We start from the raw sequence: 21,777 nt of genomic DNA, 5'->3' as shown, positions 1-21,777 counted from the left end.
GTGCCTTAAGAAGTCATGCTGAGCTTTTAACAAATGAACATCCAACTCATAAAGAAAAGGATGAAGACAATGTCTTCGCTGTTGAAATGTCTTCCAAATCAGATTATACAAACCAGGGAAGGCATTTAATGGCTCTTCCAGAGTTAAAGCCTGCCCTAATTATAGTGTCTGTAGAGCAGAAAGGATTGCAGTCCAAGACACTGCAGGATAACCTCCCTACTGCAGCGGTAACTGGAACCTTGAAAAATGTAGTGAGCAAGAATTTGATGTCTCCTGATACTGTCAGCAAAGCTCATGATGTGCCAGAGAGGGTTCTGAGAGAAAGCTGTAGCTGTGAAGAAGAAACTCTGGCCACCCGCCCCATTCCTGGTAGTGCAGAGGTACTCCCTGGAAGGGAAGAAGCTGAAGAAAAACTGGAATTTTCACAAGAGAAAAGTGAGAAAACAGATGCAGTTTCATCCTTAGGGTTGACCTGTAATAATTCCACAGAAACAACTGCAAAGGTGGAATTCAGGGGTGTTATCGTACCACTGGGAAATGATGTGCTCATTGCAGAGAGTCAGGCAGGTCAGTGTGAAGTTCTCTTAAAATCACACAGCAGAAGTGGTGTTATGATCTCTGAGAAAGACCCTTGCGGAACTAAGACTGGCTTTGAACTAGAGACGGAACAATTCAGAAAGTCACAGGCTGAAACAAAAGATGACCAAGTGTCTAAGGAAGAGGAATTCAAAGCACTTCAAGGCAGAAAGGAAGGCTCATATGTAACCAGTGCAATAACACTGGAAACATGCAGTGTAGGCTATTTGTGTCAGGGAGAACCTGCTAATGTTGACCTTCAAGGGCCCAGCATCATCTCTGAACAGGCAGTGGGCAGGCAGGCAGCTGGAGACTGGAGTAATTGTTCAAATGAACAAATAGGTACCTGTGAAGAACCTTCTCCTAGTGAAGGAAAGGAAGGTTCTTCAGCAGAAGACACAGCTAGCCCTAGCAAAGAAAGTACTCTGAACCTAGATGTGTCTAATGTCTTTAACTCTTCTGAGAAAAGGGAGACCCATAACACTTGCATGCTGGGCCTAGACAATATAAGTACCTGCAGCACTAACAGTGAGGAAATGGATGAGAACTTGTTCCACACCTTGGGAAGTAACACCAGTCTCTACAAAGCTGCGCAAAAGCCAACAAAGAATGGGAATAGTGGTAAAGCCTCTAGGTTTTTAGTGTTCTCAAAAATGACATCTTTCAGGAAAACCAAGCCTGTAACAGCAGAAAATCATGGAAGCAGCAGCTTCTTTGGCAGCAAGGCAAGGATGGAAGAGCTGGATGCTGGGAAAGAGGATGAAGACACTGAAAGTTTACAGTCTTTCAAAAGCTATTCATTTGGATCAGCCTTCCACAGGAAGGAAAGTTATGCCTCTGAGTACTCTGATGATGATGATTTATTCTATGAGAGACCTACGGGATTATTCAACAGAATGAGCCTGAGGAAGGCTTCTGGCTCTGGTCGGATACTGATGGAAGATGTAGACACAAATTCAGCTTCTCCTACACTGGCTGCTGTCAAATATGCAGACCAACAAATTTCAGGTTCATCTGAAAACAATGACAGTGAACCTGTGGAATACTCTGGGATTAGAAAATCATTCCCTGAAAATGAATACAAAAGAAACAAAACACCTGAGGGTAAGAAGTTCAGGACAAGATTGGCCTTGGCACACAAATCCCTCTCAAGCTTGTTTGAATCCAAATCTCCAGAAAAAGAAAACACTGAGCAAAGCTCAAAAGTATCACTGAAAAATGAAAAGGAGAAAGCCAAACTTCGCCAGAGCACTTGGAAAGCTTTTCTAAAAAGCAAAGAGGCAGATGGACTGAAAAGACCTGTCCTAACAAGCTTATCACCAGCACAGGAGAGTCTTAGTGCAACTGGAGGCCAGGTAATGAGAACAATATCAGTAGAGCGACAGGACAGTTCTGACGAACACACATTTTTAAAAGAAGAAACAGCTAATGGCTCCTCGACAGACACCAACTATTTTGACACCTCTGCGAAGCCTGTTGATGTCTTTTCCCCTCCAGGCATATGGAGAAAAAGAACACAGTCCCATGACTTGGGCGTCAGGTGTTCACAGAGTTCAGACTGTGATGAACAACAGGAGTCTCTGAGCAACAGTTTAAATAGTTCTCTAGAAGAATACTGGATGAAATCCCCATTTAGCCCCACTGACTCGCAGTTGCCATTTAGTCAGTCAAGCCCATCATGTCCTCAGCTCTCAAATTCTGATGGGAAAGACATGCCTTGTAGGCCCATGAGTCCTAAACCGCAGAGTCCACGGTCCACTTCTCAACACAAGAGCTTCCGTTATCCTGGAAGAATATGTGCCACTTCGATGATCTCTCTTGGGAACAGCTCTATAGTTGAAGGCAATTTGGAGGCTCCTGAGAGACCAAAGACACTGAAACCCAGAGGTAGTCTCTTACTTTCTGTACACTCATTGGACAATGAATACCAGAGGGATGATAGTGGCATAAGCAGCCAATCCCAGATCAGCTTAAACACAGCTTCTTCCATTAGTGACATGCTCCGAGATGAGGTGAGTGCCTGGGAATGATCAGGTGGTGGTTTGGTTTGCAGAGTCTTTTATTTACTATGGTTTAGAAATTCTGGTGAAACTCTAATGACTTTAGTGAACACATTGGTTGGATGGGTGCATAAATATTCCTCTGTCTAAAATAGGTAGCACTACTTAATCTTTCTGTTTCTGTTCAAGACTGTATGAATTGATGCAGCCTTTAAGGAAGGATTTACCACAAAAACCTAAAGGAAAAGAGCCATCACAGCAGTACTAATGCATAAGCTGCCTTAGAAAGGCTGTGCAGATGCCATTCTGTGCTCAAGTCCAGTTTTTATCTGGGTCTTACCCCTCTCAAGATATGGCAGAATTGAGCCTTGTAACTGGTGTAAATAAGTTTCTCGAAGTGTAAGGCAACACGGAAATCAGTTTCTATTTCTAGCAGTCACTTTTTTAAGCTATAAAGTGTTTTTTCTTAGACTATGAGTAGCTGTCTTTCAAAGCAGCACAAGTCTTATGCAGTCACCGTAACTACCCTTTGGTTGCCACTAGGAGTCCTTTCCTGCCATTTCTACGGCAAACAGAAAAAATCCCATGGATTCAAGGTCTCCTTTTGATGTTGTGTTGTATTCTACTCCTGGTAACACATTAATTTCCTCATGATAGGCTGGATCTCACAAAAAAGATTGTATCTTCAGTAAGGATTTCTTGTTTGGCTGAGATTTTCAAAAGCAGAGACTTCCTCTGTCAGTAGTCTTTCAGTTCCAGAGAGGATTTCCCAGGCTGTAAGTGGCTGGGAGCTTAGGAATCCCTTTTAGTGACCACACACATACCACCAGAGAGACGGAGATTGATCTGTTAGCTGAGATCCCAGAGCCTAGTCTGATCATGCTACTTCTTCAGTATTGCTGATGATGAGTTTTGACACTAAGAAATTGCAGAGTAATTTTGTTGAGCAGATTTGCACAAGTGGCACTTGAGAGAGGGCATGAGATTCTGCATCCCACAAGGAGACAGTTTTCAGAGAGTTCATGAATCTGGAACTGCTCGATCAATTCTGCAGCTGAGGGCTAGTTGTGTTCAACTCAAAGGAGCCCTCGCACAGCTTTTGCAGCTGTTGTAGCCACCTATTGTTTCTCACACCCCAGGTTATATGAAAGTTCTAAGGTACCCTCCAAAATGGTCTCAGCCTACTCTTTCTCCCTATTATTTCAGTAGAAAATCCCTATGTTTTTGTGTAGAAACAAAAAAGATTGGTTGGAACAGACCTTGGGTAGTCATCTAAAGCCACCTCCTTCTTCAGACAGGATTAGTGGCAACAGCAGGGAGACAAACCCATGACTTTGTCTAATCAAGTCCTGAAAAACTCCATTCCAGGAGATTTCACTAACCTCTCTGGGAAACATATTCCTCAGGAAAATGATTTTTGTAATGTCCAACAAGAACTTTCCAAACTACAGTTTCTGGCCATTTTCTTGTGGCGCTGTCTGGCACTACTGAGAAGAGTTTTGATCCGTCCTCCACGTAACCACGCAGTTGTTAGGGATTGCTCTTACATGGCCTTTAATGCCCTCTTCTCAGCTTGAACAAAGAATAAATCCAGCTCCCGCAACCTCTCCTCATATATTGCCAATGTTTTGATTGATTGTTTAGAGTTTTTTATCTAATGTGTGAGAGTGGTCGTTTGTGAAATGAGGGCAGTAGTACTGGAATTGCTGAGGGCAGAAGGGGAAGAAAATTTGCTTTATTCCCTTCTGTCTTCTGCTTTGCTTCAAAATATTTGTTTTCACGGGCATCTTAACTTACACTCTTAATACTGGACACCACGTTCCAAGCAAGAGTCTACAGTGTTAAACTAGCCTAGGAATATGCCAGATACTCGGTGTATACACGCTGTCAAGAGATGAAACCTCTCAGAGGATGAATAAAATCATTGATCTGTGAATGATAACCCAAAAGAGCATCTAGAAAAGACTGGAGAAATGAGGCTTGTGTAAAACCTTTAATATGCAAGCCCACATCCTATAATGTTACCATTAGAAGCAAATAAATAATTATTTTGATTGATTGCTAGATTGAACAATTCTAAGAAAGCTATGAAAAACTTAAATGATATCTAAGCCATATGAAACCAGTTTAATTTTCCTGATTCTTCTAGAGGCTGCAGAATATGATATTTGAAGTTGGATAAATGCAGCCTGAGCCTAGAAATTGATGTTAACGTCCCAGCTTTCAGGACACAGCATCTAATCTGTTAAAGCAGATAAGGGTTTTATTTATTTCTATTTTTATGACATTGTGAAATGAAGTAGAAATGCACCCTGGGTTTTATAAGTGAGGTTGTTTGGTTTTTTTTCAGAAATCTCTGAAAATACAGCAAAGTGCATTTGCAGTGTTAAGTATTTCTAACATAATTATCATCTAAACACTAAGGATGGTGTTCCTTATGTATGTTGCTAAGTAAAAAGGTCATAAAACTAAGTGCAACAGTGTACTCCTCCTTGCTCCTCTCCAATCTGATGATGTGGGGGACACAATACCAGCAGGGTACACTCTCTTTTTTCGCATGGCATCTAGTACACAAGAAGAGTTTCCAGTCTGAGGCATCTCTTTCCAGCAGCAAAGAAGAATTGATCTGGAATTGTTGGTTAATTGAGAGGAGCTAGGAAGTGGTGGCAGTGGTTTAAGACTTGTTGTATTTGTGTTCCTCAAATGAATTGTGAAAAACTGGAAAGATATTGTTGTCAGCACGTAACATTTTCTTGGCATGAAAAGAGAGTCCTGCGATCGTTCATTTCTCATTGTTGTTGTCTCCCACCTTAACCATCATTGATTCTAACACTGATGCTACCTGGAGTGGTTGATCAGTGCCTCAGAGGCATTCTTGATTTCAAGTTGTTCCAGTATAAAAGCTGTAATTTTGTGCAACCACTCATTAAAAGCAAATAAGAGTGAAGCACAAAGCTGTGCGATTCCTCACTCTAAGCCCAACATCACGCAAATAAAATGAATAGCACAAAGAGCACATCAGGAGGCACAATATATCAGACCTGCAGGCATCTACGAAACCTTTTCACATTGTATAACTGAAGTGCAGTTGGAAAAGCACAGGCAGACAACACTGGTCATTATTCTATTTTCAGAGACACTGTCTGTCTTTGTAAATAATATTATACAGACAGAGTGACCTAAATTCCAGTAATAATGATATTGCAATACGCCCTCTAGAATGAGGGTTGAAAAGGGCATTATCCTGTGCAGAGGGAGAGTGTGTTACACTCTCAAAGGGTAGCAGAGCTGCTGCTTCAGGGTGGAGTACCCCTAAGCCCATGGAGAAGATTGGTTCTGGCCATCCGGTACTCTTGGGAAACCATTTTCTTCTGAGTAGTGCTGGGGCTACAGGACGGAGCTTTACCACCTTCTGTCTAAGCTGCTTCAAGGCAAACAAAATTTCCAGCCAACAAACCTTGTGTTTTCACCTGCTGTTTGTGAAACAGGAGTCTAAACAGCAATGTCAAATGCCATCTGAAAAGCGGCCAAATGAGAAATGGGTTCCCCACCGCAAAAGAAGGCCCTCCCAGGTTCCACCATCCCCACGCCCTATCTCCACCCTTGAGAGCAAAGCCTGGAGGCTTTCCTTCCTTGCTCCAGATGAAAAAACCAAGGAGATTCCACAGAGGAGAAGGAAGAGACCTAAACCCCTCTATAAGTGCTTCAGCTTCGATGATGTTTGGATGGAGAGGAACCGAAAAAGGAAGCTAGAGAAGGAGACACAGCCAGAGAGAGGGATTCAATTCCAACACCTCCCAGAGGACCAGTTAAAAGTAAGAAACCATACATCGTCCTCCTCATTCTCTGGCACTGTCTTCCTCTCTGCTCCAACTACTTCTTCCTGCTGTCCTCATATTCCTGCCCTTGGACTTTGTCTCCTACCAGTGCTGTCTGCTTTTCTTTGGGTCTAGTAGTCTGCAGAGGCTGAGTAAACCCTGAACTGGTCCATAAGGGATGATCTCTAAAGGTGGTGAGCTTTTTAACTGCTGTAAGTGGGCAGTTCCTGCCCTGTGCCATGTTAGACAACAGGATGCGAGGGCATCCAATTGCTCTGTGAGCTGAAAGACAGGGAGGACAGGGGGCAAATCAAAGTTACCTTAATTCAATATAAATTAAACTGATGAAATCTCATGCTGTTCCTTGTGGCATTGCTGTATAACTTTAAAAAGGGGCTTCTACATTAGTTTTCCCTTGTATCTAGGGCCACCTGCTTCCTACTGACGCAAACTCCTGCTGTGAAAATCTTGAGAAAACATAGCCACTGGAATTTTATCTATTAGCTTTCTCCTCTCCACTGGGAGAGGCTTTCAGATCAGTGTTATGATTGCATGTGACAAACTTTGTGGCTGTTGTGACTCACACTGATGGCATCTGTTCCTCTTGGATCCAGAGCTAAGGTCTGTTCACTTCAGGGAGAGCCGTGAATCTGTATCCAAGAGCCAAATTTAGCCTTCACAAAAAGAACTTCCGTGGAAAAAGGACTTGAGATAAAGGGACACTCCATGCTGAGTCTGATGATAATGCGGAGAAAGCTTCTGAGTGAGCTAGAAATGAAGTAGCAGCTATTCATATAAAAGCTTTCTTCAGAGTTTTGGTCCGTTACCTGCATTTTTCCCTTTTCTCTCTGTTGCCCTGGTTGCCTGTTTCTGGTTGATTTTCCATCAAAAATGGCAATGTTTGAGGGGAGCTGAGGCCCCAGTCCTGTCACCACTTCAGCACACACTTGAACTCATGCACATAGATAATTCTGTGGGTGGCAAGGGGAGGAACATTCAGCTAACACAGCTCAGCTTCCCCACCGTGGCTTGCCTGGAGTAAACCCGCTGACTCATATTGGTTTCCATGTAAGAACCTCCCATGACAGCCAGTGGACTCCAGGGACAAAAAGACAGTTCCAGAAACAGGGTTTACCCTGAAAATCTGCCCACAGTTCTCCCCTCCTCAAGAAACAGGGCTAAAAATATCTGTGCTATTTTGTATCTGTAGGTCTCTTCAGTACAAAACATCACTAGCTGGAGCTTGGATGCGTGCTGGGTGTGATTCTGTGATGTGTTGCCTTCTCTCAGTTCAGTGAGGATGCTTCCCTGGCTCAGCCCTGCTGCTGCCTGTTGAATAAGGCTCCTGAGGCATGGACTTGTTGAGATTAAAAAGCAATTAAAAGTAAATTAATTCTGTTACTTTTCTACCTTGTTCAGTGTTCCGAGTGCTTCATGCTGTACAGCCATGAAATAAGCCAGGGCAAACAAATCCCTGGCTCAGTGATAAACAGGAGCCAATAAAATGTGCTAAAAATATTTTTTTACAATTCCTTGACATGCATGGGTAGCGATGGAAATCTAGCCCGTGCTGCAGGGTACGTTGGCCAGCACTGTGACCGTTAGTGCTTCTAAGGGGAACGACCAGTTGCCTCAACAGCTTCCCTGGAGCCATCAGATCACACAGCCTGACTGCTGGCTGCTTTGCTGGTTGACTGCACGTTCTGATGCTGCCAGAAAACAGCATCTCCTTTAAGCATCCCACCCTTATTTTCTTGTACAAATTTACCTCTAAATTGTGATCGGCTGTGTAATGGTTTGCAGCTGCCCCTGTGCTCCTTGAGTTACCCTCTAACATCACCTACCCACGGGGTGTACAGGCCCTAGTAGTGTGTCTGTATATTTGGGCTTTGCTGTTTCTGTTGATTTAAGTGTGTTATGTACGTTATTGGCAGCTTTTATCTTTGTGAGCAAGTCAAGAGAGCACAATGTTTAGTTTTACTGAGAGGCCTTTTGCAACTCAAGGGCTGTTTCCTGTATGGCTTCTGGAGAAGTCTTTGATGACTGGAAGAAGGGTAATGTTGTACTCATTTTTAAAAAGGATAGACAAGACAGCCCTAGAACTACCGACCTGTCAGCCTCACCCCTGTGCCTGGGAAGATCATGGAACAGATCCTCCTAGAAGCTCTGCTAAAGCACATGGAGGACAGGGAGGTGATTAATGGCAGCCAGCACGGCTTCACCAGGGGCAAATCCTGTATGATCAACTTAGTGGCTTTCTATGATAGGGTAACCACAGCAGTGGACATGGGTAAACCGATGGATGTGATCTATCTAGACTTTTGTAAAGCCTTTGACATGGTCTCCCACAACAACCTTCTCCCTAAATTCAAATATGGATTTGATGGGTGGACCATTCAGTGGATAAGAAACTGATTGGATGGTTGTATTCAAAGAGTAGTGGTCAAGGGCTCAAAGTCCAGATGGAGATCTGTGACAAGTGGTGTCCTTCAGGGGTCTGTACTGGGACCAGTGCTGTTTAATATCTTCATCAATGATATTGACAGTGAGATTGAGCGCTCAGAAGTTTGCAGATGACACCAAGCTGAGAGGTGCAGTTGCCACACCAGAAGGATGGGATGTCATCCAGAGGGACTTGGACAAGCTGGAGAAGTGGGGCTGTGTGAACCTCATGCATTTCAACAAGGCCAAGTGCAAGGTCCTACACCTGGGTCGGGGCAATCCCTGATTTCAATCCAGGATGGGGGATGATGTGATTGAGAGCAATCCTGTGGAGAAGGACTTGGGGGTGCTGGTCAATGAGAAGTTTGACAGGAGCTGGCAGTGTGCGCTCGCAGCCCAGAAACCAACCATGTCCTGGGCTGCATCAAAAGCAGTGTGGCCAGCGGGGTGAGGGAGGTGATTGTGTCCCTCTATTCCTCTCTTTTGAGACCTCATCTGGAGGTCATTGTGTCCAGTTCTGGAATCCTCAGCATAAGAAGTATATGGAACTGTTGGAACGTGTCCAGAGGAGGCTACAAGGATGATCAGAGGGCTCCTCCAGTGGGAGGTGTCCCTGCCCATGGCAGGGAGGTAGAACTGGATGATCTTTAAGGTCCCTTCCAACCCAAACTATTCTATGATTCTATGAACTGCATTTTTTGGCCTGTGTTTTATAATAGTCATCGTGTAGTTTCTTTTTTTTTCCCATTGTGTTTTTTGCTGCTTTTGCTATGCTCTGTTTCTGTAATAATTATTCATACTCCCCAGTGTGTTGGGAGTGCTGTTGCAGGCTTCAGTGTTCAAGGGTGGTTTCAGAAGGATGCTTATTCCCTTTATATAAGGAGGAATCAGTTATCACAAAAGAAGCTTTGTAAGATGCTCATTGTTTGTTGTGATTCTGTGACAGGAATGAAGCAACTGTATGGGGCTTTGGAGATCTGAAATTACATGTCTGATGTTTTCTGACACGCGGCTGCCCTGGGATATGTAGCTTCAGTTAGAACAAGTCGCATTGTGTTAAGTCAAGATCAGATCAGCATATGAGGTGATGTAATGCTGCAATATTGTGGAAGCAACCTAATAGGTCAGATCAGGGAGAAATAGGAAACAAATTCTTGATTTTTCAAGTGCTGATTTCGGAAACAGCTCTTATCCTTCAGATCAATGTACACAAATGTGTTTAGTGGTAATGAAAAGCTACCCTGAGGGCTGATAGTTGGGATGCAGAGGAAGATGGACAAGCAGTCTCTTTAAATGAGAACAATAACTACTTGAAATACTAGTCCTAAAGAATTCTATAAGCATTCTTTTTTTTTTTTGTTGGGTGTTTTTTTTTTTTTTTGCTTAGGTCCAGTAAGCTGCTCATCTGCTTTAAATGGGAACAGTCTGTGTAAATCCCTAGAGTTGAACTCAAAGCTTGACCCAGCTGTCCCTTATAATGAAATGCTACCAGTAACAAGCTGACCGGCTTCTGATCTTATACATTCAAGTGTTACCATTTAACTGGTGGTGGCAAGTCTTTGAAGGCAGCACCCCCCAAAGCAGAAGAAAAAAAACTCCAAGGGCCGTGGGTGAATCTGTTTGCTTTTGCTTGGTCATAGGCTTTGGCCTTCACATGGTGATGAGTTTCAGGGTGTAGCCTGGGGTCCTCACATGTATTTTTAATGCAGTAGAAATTCCCAAGCTGGAACAAAGACAATGCCCTGAACCACTGGTACGTGTAATGCTGTAATGGCAATGGGCTCTGGTTTGGGGAATTATTTTTGCAAAAATAGTTTTATTGATGTCTCTGAACTCCCTGTCTGTTCCTATCCAGCTCTTTCCTGCTTTGACAAAAAGTTAAAATGTGGCTGTTAAGCTCGATGCCTCTCCAGTGCACAGCAATAGAAGCACAGACATGGCTTGTACGTTCATATGTTACAGCACAGTTTCTGCACTGCCAGATTAGAGAGATTCCTAAAAGGCTCAGCAGGAGACTATACCCAGAGGTACAGTGCAGAAAAAGCTCTCTCCTTTATTTTGAAAGAGAAATGAGAAGCAGTGAAAAATAGATATTTAGCTTGTTGTCATGAATATAGTTCCTGGAAAGTTGATTTTATCCCATCTGAAATAAGAGAAAATTAAGTTTTTGCTGTGTGCTACTTTGGTAATGAGCACTGTAGACACCTCAGACACGCTTCCAGAAGGTAATGAACACACTTGGGAGAGGGCATTGAATAGGATAAGTTTCCCCCTGTTGTGCACCTGACAAGGCATAGACACACAACAGGGATAGGTGCTTCTCCCAAGGACTAAACTGCTGTGCCTAAGAGCATAGGAAAGAAAAAACAACATTGAACCTATATCAGAAAATGTATACAAGAGGGTTTTTACTACACTCTGGTTCCTCATTTCTTCTCCCCTCCCTTGTAGATTGGGGAAAACCCTGCTCACGTGTTACTAACATCTCTGAAAATGCTTCTCCTGGCTTTGGGTTGTACAGGCCTGGATCCCCTGTGAGAGATATCAAGCAATACTTGTACCTGAAATTTGTTCTGATGTCCTGGAGATTGATAAAAATGAAGCCTGAAGTTTTTATTGAAGCAGCCCTAAGGCAGTATTCTGCTTCCTAGTCTTAAACAGAACAAGAATCATAGAATCACCAGGTTGGAAAATCTCAGACCTCTGAGATCATCGAGTCCAACCATCCCTATCTGCCGCTAAACTATACCCTTAAATATCTCATCTACCTGTCTTTCAAATACCTCTAGGGATGGTGACTCAACCGTCCATGCTTCCTATCACCTATGTAAATAACCTAGACTTTACCTTTGACATTTCCAGAACAGTAGCTCAGTAAGTCGCCTGTTTTACTTGATTTCACTGTCACTGGAAGAGCATGTGCTCATGCAGCCCCACTGGGGCTTTGCTGTGACTCTTCTAGACAAACAGGCACTGCTCAGGTTTATTTGAACGTGGTTCATGCTGTCCCTCAGGAGATGGTGGTTTGCGCCAAAGTATCGGCTGTGGCATCTTTGTTTTAGGAAAGTAACTTCAGGAAGAATAAAGCAAACCAGGCACAGAGCTTCAGCACAAAGAGCTGCTTGGGCAGTGTGAGAGTATTCAGTGGGCTTAGTTTGCTGTTTAGTTTTGGAAGGACATTTTATTGCGGCTGCCCCATCCCTGGAGGTCTCCAAGGCCACGTTGGATGGGCCTTGGGCAGCCTGACCCAGTCGGAGGTGTCCCTGCCCATGGCAGGGGGTTTGGAACTGGATGGGCTTTAAGGTCCCTTCCAACCCAAACTATTCTATGATTCTATGATTCTAGCAAACTACCATCTTCTAAAGAAGAGGCTTCAGCATCAAGGCTAATCAGCAGACTCTATGACAATGGGACATAGCGTGGGCTATTAGGGAGAAGGAAAGATCTTAGATAAACTCCTGGTTTAATAGAGGATGGATGTGGTGTAACTTAATGTTACAGAAGCAAAAGGAAAGGGCATCAGTGATAGAGAGATGAAAAATGGCTGTGCCCATGGGACCAGGGCTACTGACCAGCTGATCTTCCACTCGTGTGGTATTTTCTGCAAGTGCCAGCAATAGGAGGCATGGGGGACAAAAGTTTCATGAAGTTCTGTGAGTTTTGTAAAATCAATCAGTTAGGTAGAGGGGAGAGCAAGAGATCCTATTTGTACCTTCAGCTGAAGAGAAGAATGTTGTCATTAGTGTTCTATGCAGCTGGGGACCAGTACCAATAAATCTCTGAAGGGAAAAGCTTTACTTACATGTTAAAATTCAGTACAGGACCTATTAGTCCTAAAGTTGTGGGAAACAGTTCTGTTGCTGGAGAGACGACTTGTTGGGGTGATACACTTCCCCCTCCCACTAGACACACTTCAGAGGGAGGAGTGAAACTTTCTGTGAATGTAGATGTCTGTGGTGGCATGTGAAGGACGAGTCCAGTAGCTGATTACCCACTTCTGCTGTTCTTATTATACTGCAGTTTTCCTTGCCTTCTGACTGTTTTCTAATCTTTCTGATCGTAATCATCCACACGTGTCTACTAACATACTACTGACTTATATGAGCAGGCATCAGAGGTGGAAAGAGGTGTTCCATGATAAATGCCATATTTTACCCTGCAGGGCAGCTAAGTTTAATGTCTGTTGCCTTTGTTTTCCCTTCTCTTGTTGCAGGCTGGAATAAGTCCATCCATCACGTCTGCTGTTGCCTTTGACATCCTACCACTGAAACTGCATCCATTTTCCCAGAGCACTCCGACAGGCTTAGACTGCGTGGGCTGGAAACGGCGCGTCTCCTCTCCTGGTGCGTACACTAGTCTCAGCTGGATGTGAATTATGAGAGAATTAAGCTCTGGTTTAGAAGTATGGAAACTATGTCCTAGGCATCCTAACCTATTTATGCTGAATGCTGCATCAGTGTCTGAGCAGAAGTCTGCTTTAGAGCTAGATCTTTCTTGGTTTTTTTTTCATATTCTGGTTTGGTTTATCCTTCAGCAAATAACCAGGGTGCTGCTTAAAGGCAGTGGTCAGCTTTTTGTGAAGAAAATATCACTAATGCCAATGATAGTGTGCTCGATGTAGAAACTTTGTGTTTTCTCACCAGAACTCTGTCTCAGCTAGAATGATGTCCTATATATCACACTCTTGAATTAGGTTTCTGCAGTCAAAACAGACTCTCTGTCTTCTGTTTGCTGTTGAGCACTAAGGTGGGTTTGGTGACGTTCCTCTCAAGCTGCTAATTAGGCACTAAAGCAACTAAATGAGCCTGTAGAAGTTTCTTGTACTTTATATAAATCATCTTAAAGAACAAATATGCCACGTTTTCATGAGAAATGTGCATGAAGTATCATGTCTATTTCATTCTGATGACTGACAGAATTCTGATGACTTATCAGAATTAAAATGTGAGTCACATAGATTATTAAATGGTGAGATGTATCTTTGCCAGGTTTTTTTAATTCTGCAACTGCCAATGTCTACCCAAACACTGCAGATATCTCTGTGATAGCCCTTTGGGGTGGGATCTGAAAAGCAGACTGCGGAGGAGTTGTTTGGTGGTTAGTAATCAAGCCAGGAACAACCAACCACTGTTGGGTGCCAAGCTGCCATTTCTGCCTCAGAAAGTCTCTTTGTACCATAGGTTGAACACTACTGGAACTACCTAATTAAAGGACCTTAACATTGTGCTAATTACATCAGGCTTGAATGGTCACGGGATTTTGTTAAGGAAAACTGGTTTGCTTTCTGACACTCATGCAGAGTCATGAGATTTTGTCTGGAAATAAGGAAACAAACTATGTATTATCATGTTGTCAAGAGCCCTGCTTCTGCTCTCTCAGCATTGAGGGCTTTGATCACTTGCTGTCACAAGCATCTGGTGTTGCCCCAATAGTTAGGACCAGCTCCCTGGCTGATTTATGAAAGCTGCAGCTTTACCCCTTGAAAATCCCTGATGGAAACCCATCGTTGTCAAGTTGTCTGTGCACCTCTGGCATTAGCTCTAATCCCTAAGTGTCACTGTCATAGAAGTAAATTCTGAGTCACAGCTGATAAAAATTTCATGCTCGTTCCCAACAAGGACCTGAGAGAGTTAAAAAAAAAATAATTCGGAGGGTGAATAGGGGCAGTAAAAGTTGATTTCCCAGTTGGTAGTGCTGTAGGTGTTTATATGCTATCTAGAAATGGGGCATGAAACCCAAATCATCTACAATTTATTCCTGAGGTGGTTACAAGTGAACTTCATACTAAGACCTGAGCCCAAACCTCAAGAACTTCTGTGTAAATGTAGCAAAACAAATGAAATGCAGCCGAACCCTTTTTCCACCACCACAAACTTGCTGGTGGAGAAGAGCTAAAGAGAATAGCTCAAGAAAAGAGCTGAGAAAACTGACAAGCAGCGGAAATGCTGTAGTGCTTCTACCACAGCCATCTCTGTTAGCTGCTGCTTGTGGGCTTCATGTGAAGCCTTTCGAGGGTGGTGTGTGCGTGCATGTGTTGTTCTTGTGGCAGGATGTGGCTGGGAGGAAAACTGCAAATTATTGAAGCAATACTCTTAAATTGTCAGATCAGAACGTCCTTGAGGCAGCAGCAGTGCAGTGCAGTGGAATTCCCTCTTTGATTCTTGCACGTCTTTGTTGCAATACCTGTTGCTTTTGACAGAGCTGTAGGTCATTTGAAGGAAATATAAATGAGAAATCCATTCTATCTAATTTTAAGGTAACTAACTCTAAAGCTGCAACTACTTGCATTAATGATCCTAGCATATGCTTTAGTCATAAAAGACACCAGATTAAAGTACTGCACAATATGCATACTACATACTTCCATGTTGAAAACATGGATAAAACTCTCACTCCCAAAGGCTGCAGCTGGTCACCATGTGCAGGGAATACTGTGGGGGATGGGGTATTTTGGAGCCCTCTCTAGCTCATCAGGCATGAAAAGACTGTTGTCATGATCCCAGCCCAAAAGGTGCTGTGCATGGCTAGGAGCTTTCTGTCATGCACCTACCCATTACCTGAGGACGAGAGCTTAGCTGCACACAAACACATTATTTTAAGTCCCAACTAGAACATACATTGAGTGCTAGAAGAGCTTAATTTTTTAATGCTGTGCATATTACTCTGACCAGTCACTGGCTCTGGAGCACCAAGACACTGTTCTCTCTGCCTTTATGCCGTGCTGGGAGAAATGAGGCAGACTCAAACCTGTCATTTGGATCTCCCAGCAGTTGGGATCAGGCATGCTGTGGTGTTCTTGGTCACTGATCAAGTTTTGCAGCCTGCCTTCCTGTCACCTCTTCTGTCCAGATCAGCCAGTTGAGAAAACTATAAGGAACCAGTAGATGGCTCTAACATCTGCAAAATAAAGAGCGGTTAAGGTGGTGTTAATCTCTATATTCAGTGAAGATCAATAAGCCTCAAGCCTCCTTGAGAGAATTACAGAAGTTGTACACCCCCATCAACATGTGTATGAGCACACACGAGATCCCCTGAGGGGTTAACTTTCTTGTTTAAACATTGGGAATGTTTGGAAGGAACTTCTTGGCTGCACCACACACTTTGGCAGGTAGTATTGATGAATATTATGTGACTCTTCCCTTTAGTTGCCTGGTTATTCCCATATTTTCATTTGTACCTCAGAGTATGTATTTCTTCCACACTGCCTGATTTACTACAGTGTTTAAGCAGAGTGAGCTAGTGTGAAAGACCAGTGTAGGAAACAAGCCACTTCCTAATGTAGACATGCAGATGCTTTTCTGATTTTTGGCAGCCTCTGAAGATCTTGAGAGCCAATTTGATTTAGGAATCATCCCAGGAAAGGGGTGAGAGGGAAGGGCCCAGACCATACCTGAGACAGAAGCCTTGGACAACAAGAGAACCAGTCTGTCTTTAGGCTATTTTACCTATCTTCTCTTTTCTCATCTCTCTCTCAAGTCTGATGTATCTTTATTTGTAAATTGAAAACCTTGCCTAAAATTGGGGCTGTCTCTGGGAAGTTGTTTGATGGGCAGTGGATACAGCTGTGAGAATGCAGCTATGACTGGGCTGAAGCCAGGAGATGAGCAGTTCTGGGAATGGGAGCTGCTAGCCCACGGGACTAGGGCAGAGGGAACTACTACCCCAAGTGCTAAGTGACAGGACGAGAGAGAATGGCTTCAGTCTGTGCCAGGGGAGCTTCAGATTGGACAGTAGGAAAAACTTCTTCACGAAAAAGGTTCTTAAGCACTGGAACGGCTGCCCAGCGAGGTAACTGAGTCACCATCCCTGGAGGTGTTTAAAAGATGGGCAGATGAAGTGCTTAGGGACATGACTTAGTAGTGGACAGGTATGGTTGGACTCGATGATCTCAAAGGTCTTTTCCAACCTAGGGGTTCTATGATTCTATGATTCTCGGGAGATGCTCCCATCTCTGAGATTTTCCATAGGGACTTTTCAGCAGAAGACAATTGCAAGGTGTTTTCCCCATGCTACCTCTCAGAGAGTCTGTGAAAATTTTAGATAGGGCCACACATATGAACATAAACCACATGGATATGATAAACCCTGAAACTCCTGCACATAGAGGGAGATGCCTGTAACTAGTTTGTTTCAAGATCAGGCTTGTAGCAGTGCTATAACAGATCTTAAAACTGTGTTGTTTAAAATAATTATTTAAACGCAGACTGAATATTTTGGCAATTTTCCCTGTGTCTTGTCAGCTTTAAGCAGCCTGTGATCTTTCAGTTTCCTGCTCTTGGGTATCTGCGGTAAGTGCCCTGGAGTTCCACCTTGGTGCTGGTGTCAGTGATGACAACCAAAGAGGCACAAATTCCTTCTGACTGATGATGAACATGCTGGTGGCCTTGGAAATCTTGCATAGGCAATAGGAATAGGCAAGCCAAGTTCTCAGAGGATGAATCTTTTGTGGATAGTCTGGAAAACAGTGACCATGTAATGATACTGGGTTAGCCTCTGGCCTCACTGGTGTAGCGGAAAGTATTTCTGAGAGGCAAAGGGACTGTTTGTTTACTCAATGTCATGTGGCCAACTTTTATCTTCCTTTCCCAGCTATAGATGGGCTGTTAAGCTCACACTTGGCAACAGTTAATGTGAAAATGTTTGACAGCCACTGGAGAAATCTATTCAAGAGGGAAAACATTAGTTTAATAACAGGACTTCATTATGTCTTATAAATATTTAGCAGTCCTGTAGTTCAGCTAAATAACAAACTGAGCTATTTATTTCATATTTGTCATTTTAGTTCTTGAAGGGACGTAGAAAAAAGTGGTTATGCAAGTTCTCTGAAGTGTATCATTGTAGCTGTAGCATGAAATGTCCATTCCATCCTCATTTACCCATGGAAGTACTGTTGAATTTAAATGGCAAAAAAGTAATCCTATTGCCTTCTATATTTTTCGCTCTGTTTCTGAATCACAGAAAGATTAGACCCACTATGTGAATCTTGGTTGTGTTTAACAACAGCCACAAATATTTACGCTCTGTGAGGCCTCTAATAACATGTGCTCACTCAAAGATTTTCAGCCAATGTTAAAAGCTGAGCCAAGTGACAGCTGAGTTCCTGAAAATTAGCTGGCTGAGTGGCATTGCATGCATTAACTACTGAGGTGGAAGGTTCAGCATACCAGTAAAAGCTTTCCATGGGGCAAAGAGTTAAAACAAAGATCCTAGCAAATCCTGAATGATTCTGGCAATGGCTATTCAAAGCTACAAGACTGTGGAAGAACCCAATAGAGATGAAAAAATCCAGCAGTTCTTTCAGATCAGGTTGTCCGAGGCTCAGGCTAACTTGACTGCCGTGGTATGACTGTGCAGCGAGATCCTTAATCTGTAGTTTGAGCCAGTTCCTGCTACAGCAACTTTAGCTAAGTTCTCTCTCTAGTGTCACAGAAGAAAATCTCTATGTTGATTTAACAACAACAAAATAATTTTGTAGTCAGGTGGAAGCCCTCTGTAATAGGTCACAGTCTCGAGCTCTGCTTCCCACAACCTGGCATTGTCGTATTTTTCCTCTCCGTTCTGATAGAAAATGCTTGTCTAGTATCTACACACAATATTCCTACCTCTGCAGCACCTTCAGCTAGGGCTACAGCACCGTTGTCTCTGGCACCAAATAAACATCTTTTGGCATTTGCCAAGAGCGATCGATCCAGGGAGTGGGAGGGAGGGTTAGCAGAGGAACAGATGGAGTGATCTAAGCAGGTCGAGGGCAGAGATATCCCAGGCAAGGGCAGTTGCTACAGAGCCTCTGTAAATACTGCCTGGTTTAGTAGTTCGTTCAAGGAGATACATAGGTACACGGGATTTGCTCACTTCTCATCTACCAAGCACGGATTTCAAGAAGCAGGAGGAGGATAATAGGGACTGAACTGTGATCTCTCCTTAGCCCTTTTGGTCTCTGAAGAGTTGCGCTGTCCCTTCCTCTTCTCACTGCCCTGTGCTCAGCATCCACAGCACAGCTGCATTCATCTTTGTTGTTAACACTTGCCTTCTCCCCCATTATTAGGATCAAAGAGAGTTTCTCGCAATTTATACGTTAATGCAGGCAGTTCTGGGAGGCCCTGGAAGGACCAGATCAATGCAGAAGAGTGGTTCTACTGCAATCAAATTGAGAACACATTTCCATTTCTGTATTGGGAGGCATCAGAGGAAGATATTTTGGTCTAAGTAGCTACATTCAGAAGATAATTGAAGGAATATTTTTGTTACGGGTCACTTAGAAATGTTATTTTTGCTACGAGTACAGAGGGTGAAGTGCTCTCTACTTCTGAAGAGAGAGCTGTTCTTATAAAGAGTGACTGAAATATTTAAGGACTCAAAAGGTGGTTCAGCATTGTTGGATGTTTTGTAGTAACCTGCAGTGAAGGGGGCAAAGGTTTTTCCTTTTAGGAAATATTCAGTAAAACAGAAACCTTACTGAAATAAAATAACCCTGCTGTTGCACAGGTAATGAGGCAAAGTCCAAGGGATCTCTGTGTCAGAGCAGGCTGTGATGACCATACAATAATATGCTTTTATTTACTTTGGATAGAATTACCTTACACAGAAATAGTAAATAAAGCCTTTTCAATGCTTTTGTGAAATTAGCCTCCTGGTTTGGGGTTTGGGTGCCTACAAACACATTCACTCTGTACGTGGCAGGAGCAGTTTTAGATTTCTGAGCTTGTCCCTTTGTTTCTCATCCTCCCATCTACGCTAGTGGAGCTGAGCTCCTTGTTCACTTCGATCCGAACCCCTAATTAGAATCTCACCTGGCTAACTTTAAGCTGACCTGGATAATCTCACACTGAAGTGCTTTAGTGCTGGTCTTACATATATTCTGGTAACTAGCATAGAAGTTTTATGATGTTTTCTGGTGCACGTTGTACAAACCATGTGGCTACACTTAAATGATCTTGATAGTTTAACAAATCTGCTGTAGTAAGGCAGTGTTTCAGCAGAGTGGCTGTCTGGAAATGTCCTTTATCAAACAACCTCTGTGGTGTTTCCAAGCTATTAAACAGCGCAGGTATTTCTGCATTCTTGGGAAACTGTCATTATTTCACAATTCATTTTATAGGGACACACTGCATCACATGTTAGGTAATGAGAATATAAAACCTTCTAATTAAAAAGTAGTTATTGATGCCGTTTCACTTGGGACTGAGGTCTCTTACAAAAATCACACTCTGAAATAAAGACCATCCCAGGTCTACAGTCTGGGAGCGGATGCTAAGTGATTTTTCAAAGCTCCCAGCTGCAGCCTCCCCAAATCTCACTCTGTGGTTTTCTGGCTTTCATTTCATTTTTAATTCTTTTTCGGAGGACTTACAAAAATAGTTTTTTAATAGCAGCAGCCACAGCCAGTTGTAAGCATGATTAGTTTATACATTAAGTCCTTTCTGAGTTCTCAGGGGAAGCAGATAACACAAGGTCTCTCTCACTTGGGCATTTTTAAAAAGCATGAAATTCTACTATTCCCATTTATTTATTTTTAATCTGACAGTTCTGCTAAATTAGGAGGAAAGATCTCTGTTCCACCCTTGTTTTTTTTAATGCCTTGAAATCAGCTTTAATAAAAATCAGCTGCTAGAGGCTGCAGCTGAGAGCAGTCGAGCTGCCACAGAGGGAGCCTCCTTAGTGGACCCCTATGATGTCAGGATGCATCGAGAGAAGCAGAGAGGAGGATAGGAATCTAGCTCAGTACTCAGACAGCACTGCCAGGTACCACTGCCCTGGGAGCAGCTCCGGAGCGCTTTGCCCATTTCCTCCTGGAGCAGAGCAGAGCCCCTGGCTCTCCCTCTCACCTGCCTGCATGAGGACCCAGCAGTGCCCCAGTGAGTCCAGTGGGGCACACAGTGGAGAAAACTGCAGTAGCAGTGGAAGCTCTGGGCTCTCACCAGGCTCAGATTCAGACAGCAGTGGGGTGGTGTGTGGTGGTGGTGGGATGAGAGGCGTCCTGTCCCGTTACTGGAGCTTGGAGAGTCTTCACTCTGCCACAGGTAAGGGACTTTATTTATTTATTTATTTATTTATTTATTTATTTATTTATTTATTAAGCTGCCCTGTGATATTGCACTGACCTTGAGAAACCCATCAAACCTTCTGGGTAAGGTATATAATTGAGAAATGCAGTCTTGCAGTTGTGCGAAAAAAAAAAAAAGGAAAATTATTCACTGTTTGCTGTTTGTCCTCCCTGCAGACATACAGCTAAGCCAAAATACCACAGACTCAATGTGCTTCTTGAGTCGGGAGGCAAGAAATAGGTTCTTAATGGCTTTGAAAACCATGCTTAGGCTTCTACCTGACAAAAGCTGTCCTTTCCTTTTGCAACAGCATTTCTTATTTCAGCTTGACTATATGGAGTCCAACCTCAGAGCTGGCATTTCTTTATATAAATGCCAATGTAGAGTATTGCTGCCCTTAGAAGATGTCCAAGCAAGGTGTTGTGCAACAGAAGAGGTTTAGGTGGGTTTGCACTGCCGTGTACTGAAAGAGGGAAAGGCAGTTCCCTGAGCCAGCTGCTCAAGTTCGGTCTCTATTTTCCTGTCCTTGGTTGAATTCCTTTTAGCACCAGAGGGTTTTGGAGGTGTGTTGGTATAGCCTGGATGCGTTTTGGCTCAGCCTGCCTGGATCTGGCATTCTAGTTTTGAATCACTGATATGCCTGTTCAAGGTTTGGATATTTGAACTGCCAAGCATGGAAAAGAGGCTTTCTCATTCTCAGGCGACGCTAGCAAAGCAGCCTGGCAGTGATTTTAACGGCCAGTGGTTGTGGAGCTGTTCAGTTTGTTTCTTGACTGTTGCTGTCTAGAGAGATTTTTAGGAAAGCTGCAGCAAATTAGTTCCTCTCTTAGATAAATCTAGACGAGTGCCTTCAAGGCCACCAGTGACTGCCATTTCCTTAGTAAAAATACTCGGTGC

General features: G+C 43.3%; 2 protein-coding genes across 2 annotated transcripts in view; both read left to right on the top strand.

The window, feature by feature from the left end:
• LOC138724725 (uncharacterized) overlaps positions 1 to 64 on the top strand; it is a 92,273-nt gene extending 92,209 nt beyond the window's left edge. Inside the window, exon 3 of the mRNA XM_069864943.1 lies at positions 60 to 64. Coding sequence (XP_069721044.1) covers positions 60 to 64 — 5 coding nt within the window. The remainder of the gene's footprint in view (positions 1 to 59) is intronic.
• ARHGEF4 (Rho guanine nucleotide exchange factor 4) overlaps positions 2 to 21,777 on the top strand; it is a 115,526-nt gene continuing 93,750 nt past the window's right edge. Inside the window, exons 1-3 of the mRNA XM_069864971.1 lie at positions 2 to 2,588; positions 6,065 to 6,391; positions 13,050 to 13,179. Of these exons, the coding sequence (XP_069721072.1) occupies positions 87 to 2,588; positions 6,065 to 6,391; positions 13,050 to 13,179 (2,959 nt within the window). The 5' untranslated portion in view covers positions 2 to 86. The remainder of the gene's footprint in view (positions 2,589 to 6,064; positions 6,392 to 13,049; positions 13,180 to 21,777) is intronic.

The sequence above is a fragment of the Phaenicophaeus curvirostris genome, chromosome 10, assembly GCF_032191515.1.
Source record: "Phaenicophaeus curvirostris isolate KB17595 chromosome 10, BPBGC_Pcur_1.0, whole genome shotgun sequence".
Classification (NCBI taxonomy): domain Eukaryota; kingdom Metazoa; phylum Chordata; class Aves; order Cuculiformes; family Cuculidae; genus Phaenicophaeus; species Phaenicophaeus curvirostris.
The sequence above is the reverse complement of the archived record's forward strand: the minus strand, read 5'-3'. Positions and strand labels throughout refer to the sequence as shown.